The 4,161-nt window shown below is 40.1% G+C and overlaps 1 protein-coding gene across 1 annotated transcript in view; it reads left to right on the forward strand.

Moving 5' to 3' along the window:
• Window positions 1-747: 747 nt before the first annotated feature.
• The window catches only part of LOC103513920, an 18,274-nt gene continuing 14,860 nt past the window's right edge, over window positions 748-4,161 (forward strand). Inside the window, exons 1-4 of the mRNA XM_026827013.1 lie at window positions 748-756; window positions 2,150-2,299; window positions 2,617-2,738; window positions 3,222-3,287. Coding sequence (XP_026682814.1) covers window positions 748-756; window positions 2,150-2,299; window positions 2,617-2,738; window positions 3,222-3,287 — 347 coding nt within the window. The remainder of the gene's footprint in view (window positions 757-2,149; window positions 2,300-2,616; window positions 2,739-3,221; window positions 3,288-4,161) is intronic.

Here is a 4,161-nt window from a genome sequence, read left to right on the forward strand (position 1 = left end):
TTTATTAGGTTCATCTAAAAGTATCTCAGAGAAGGTGATATATAGTAGACCTCACTCAGAAAAATAGACAACTCACTCCGTTCGTTTAACTAAAATACAGTAGAACCTCGTTTATTTCAACTCCAAAATCCATTGTTTTTTTTTCTATCTTCCAAAGGATATCCTCTTATCTTTTCAGACAAAGAGATCATGGAAAGTGATCATTTCAACCTCGATCATTCCAACAACCCCCGGTCCCAATTAGTTGAAATAATCGAGGTTCTACTGTAAAATATTCTATTCTTTTCCACAGACTGAGGCGGAAAAATACGTACCGGATATGTTCGGGTATCTGGCCGCAGCTGTACTCAGTTGGCCGCTCCTCGTGATCGTGTACAAGTACTGATCCCCTTCTCCATCACAGGTTTCGTCTTCATTCTTGTTTTCTTGATCCTTATTCGGATCTTTAGTTTCCTTCAGGAGAGGAGAATATTTGCTACTGAAATATTTCCTGTGTAAATCATTCACTAGGCGATTCTTCATAGTGTCGAAATATGTGGGAATATTTGTTCCAAGTGCTGAATAGGAGGTTTGACTATTGAATTGTCTTGTGAATATGTTACTTGTTAAATTTGGTGCTGTCAATGTAGGAAACCAATCTCCTTGGATAAACATGTTCTTGTTCGTTAAACTTTGGGCGTATTTCGGCCTGTCGACCTTTTGGACACTTGAACTTTGACAATCATGACATATTGTGGATAAATCACCATGGTCTCCGTGAGTTACTGAGTTTTGAATTGTTCGCCATCCACAGAGAGAATGCTGCCCTGAACATAACCGTAGCAATCTTGTCCACATGCTCACAAGTTTGGAACAAATAATGGTGTTTTGTGCGAATAATTTGTCTTTTTTATCAAAGGTGATTGAAAAAGTACCTATTTACCCTTGAAATTCAGTGTTTACACAATCTGGTCCTCTATCAGGAAATGTTGAGAACCGCTGACAAAGCCATGCAAACCGCCATCGAACAGATGCCCATTGGAAATTACAAGTAAGATCTACAAACAACCAATATAATTATATCCTAAGCCCAGTACATACTTTACGACATAGAATAGAAGGTGGAACTGACAGGCGGACCTGTATTGCCGTACCTGTCAGATCTACCTGATAGTGAGTGGCCAGCCTCAGATCAGTTTGACTGTTTAAGTTACATTATTTACTCTTGTGTGAGTTGTGCTTTGACTGCACAAGATGTGCAGTCAAAGCTATGAGATGGACTATCGTATTATGAGTGGTCGACCTTACCCTTGTACGTATTGACTTATTGATATATCTATAGATACCTAGATACTTCTTGAATTTGATCTTGAATTAGTTTTAGCCTTAGAAGGTCTAAGACTAAGAACTTAGAACGTCAAACCTTATAGGTCTTGACTTCTGTACGTGCTTGCATCTTGCTTCGATGTCTTTTAACTGGTTAGTTGTTAACGCACCAAATTTATACATTGCTTGTGAACCCTGACCAAAAGTCTTTCAACTTAAATTGATCCCAAGGGCAAGGAAGACATGTGATGTGTTCCAATCCATTCGACCCCATCTTTTTGAAAATTAGCACTCTAAATTCTAATGGTTGGTTTACATTACACCAGGTTAACGAGACCATCCAGCTAAGTTCTGGCCTCACATAAACACAACTAGCATCCAGTAAAATTCCACTCCAGTTGGTCAAAATGCACTTCTAACAGCCAATGACCTAACTGGACTGGAATGTTACTGAATGCCAGTGCCGTTTATACGAGGTCAGTGGCTGGGCTGCCTAATGGCCTTATGTCATTACTATAAAATGACCTCGAAATTTGTTTAAGGCCATTGAAGTTAACACGAGGTGATCAGTAGCTGGACTTTCAACACCTTTTGTAAGTTAGCCATACAATGGCCTCAAAATTCGTTCTGAAATTCGTTCCATTCTCATTTGCCCGATACTAATATATCTTTTGTTAACGTTTTCAGATCATAGCGGATTTCATTTACCTTGTTTGTGTGAACGGACTTGGTCTCTACTTCAGATTTGTCAACGAAGTTGTTGTCCTAGCCATACAATATCCTCAAATTTCGTTCCAAATTCTCATTTGCCCGATACTAATATATCTTTTGTTTACGTTTTCAGATCATAGCGGATTTCATTTACCTTGTTTGTGTGAACGGACTTGGTCTCTACTTCAGATTTGTCAACGAAGTTGTTGTCAGGCGAACTTTCCTAGACCGACGGGCCTGCGTGGAGTCAACGCTTAGATTACACTTTGAGAAGGAACAAGAGGTAAATCCAGATAATACTCGTATGTCTCTCAACTCTTGGTTATTTGACAGATCGTTGTGTGTGTACGCGAAATTTGCTCAAATTGCAGGTCTAAACGAGTGAAATTTGTAGTTTAAGGGCTGTTGTGGAGTCAACGCTATAGCTCTCAGGCCATGGTTGGTCCGGTTGGCATACAGAGGGTCTGGTTCAATCCCAACCATCGACAGAAAAATTGCACACCTACTTTGATGAACGTTAGCCAATTTCCCCGATATCATTTCACCGATTATTTCCTCTTGTATAGACCTAAATAGATCCCCTAATTTCTCTATTTACAGGAGCAGCTCATGTTGAGTATTCTCCCCAAACATATCGCTGCCCGAGTCAAGAAAGACATCCGCAATGTATTCCAGCACATCAAGCTTTATCAGAACGAACCACTGAAGAAGAAACCATTCAGGTAAATCTGGCAAGATTTTGTACATGGGGAAAATTAGGCCGGCTACTTACTATCAACAGATGGAGTCAGTTTTCCATACACGTCAGTTTTTCATAACAGGTATAACTGTTGAAATTCATCAGGCAGACGGAGCGGAGAGACGTTATAACTGTGAACTTTTTCTACCACACACGCTTAATTTGTGCCTGATGGATATAACTGTTCATGTAAAACCTGACGTGATGGGTCGGCCTTAAAGAAATCACACTTTGATCTTAGCCAAAAGGCCGAGAAGCGATCATTGCATGTGTACTTGGTCAATTTTTTACCATTTATTAAGGTGTGTCCAAACATAGTCGACCGGCCGTTGATTGACGAGGTGAAACTATGTTGTCGTGGAAGTGTGGACGGTTCAGTCGACATCGATCGGTCGATCAACGGCCGGTCGACTATGTGTGGACACACCTTTTTAACTAACTCTTTCCTCCCCCCCCTCGTTTCCAGTGAGTTATACGTAGAGCAGCACGACATGGTGAGCATCCTGTACGCAGACGTCGTCAACTACTCTCAGCTAACTAGCTAAGTTCTGGCCTCACATAAGCACAACTAGCATCCAGTAAAATTCCACTCCAGTTAGTCAAAATGCACTTCTAACAGCCAATGACCTAACTGGACTGGGGAATGTTACTGAACGCCAGTGCCGTTTATACGTGGGCAGTGGTACTATAAAATGACCTCGAAATTTGTTTAAGGCCATTGAAGTTAACACGAGGTGATCAGTAGCTGGACTTTCAACACCTTTTGTAAGCTCATCAGATGAGAAAGTTATATTCCATAAGAAAGTGATAGCTTGGCCTATTGGACTAATTTTAAGAACAAACAGATACAAAATAACAATCTACCTATTTGTTCTTAAAATTTACCTACTGATCTACACCATCTACCTACTGATTGATAAAAGTAGACCTCATCAGTACTGTCGTAAAATATTTCTATTTGATTTGAAATATCTACCTGTTAACTTGAGTGTTCAAATTTTCAAATTTATTTCCCCTTCAAAAGTCATTTTGCGATTTCTGTAGTCTGATTGGTTTATTCGTTAAGTTGACGAAGTATTTCAAACTACAGTTCTGGTCAACACAAGAGCACATAGTAACCCCCTCAGATAATTGCAACTGAAATTCAAGTGCAACGTCGCGTCGTTGACTCTACAAATCGACCTAATTTTTTCCTGCATTCCTATAGGATAGTTGAGAACTTTACCCCTGGGTCAACTTTGTCTAAAGTTCTACACTAAAGGTCGACTGCAACCTGAACCTAACCTGTAACCAAAAACGGACCGAATTAAAAACAGGGGGCGTTTGTCGAATAGAACTATACCTTTCTTTTTTCTATCGGGGGAATAGAATCATACCCTTCTGGCTTCAAATTTTGCAATCGGGGG

This window comes from Diaphorina citri, unplaced genomic scaffold, assembly GCF_000475195.1.
Source record: "Diaphorina citri unplaced genomic scaffold, Diaci psyllid genome assembly version 1.1 scaffold1045, whole genome shotgun sequence".
Lineage (NCBI taxonomy): Eukaryota > Metazoa > Arthropoda > Insecta > Hemiptera > Psyllidae > Diaphorina > Diaphorina citri.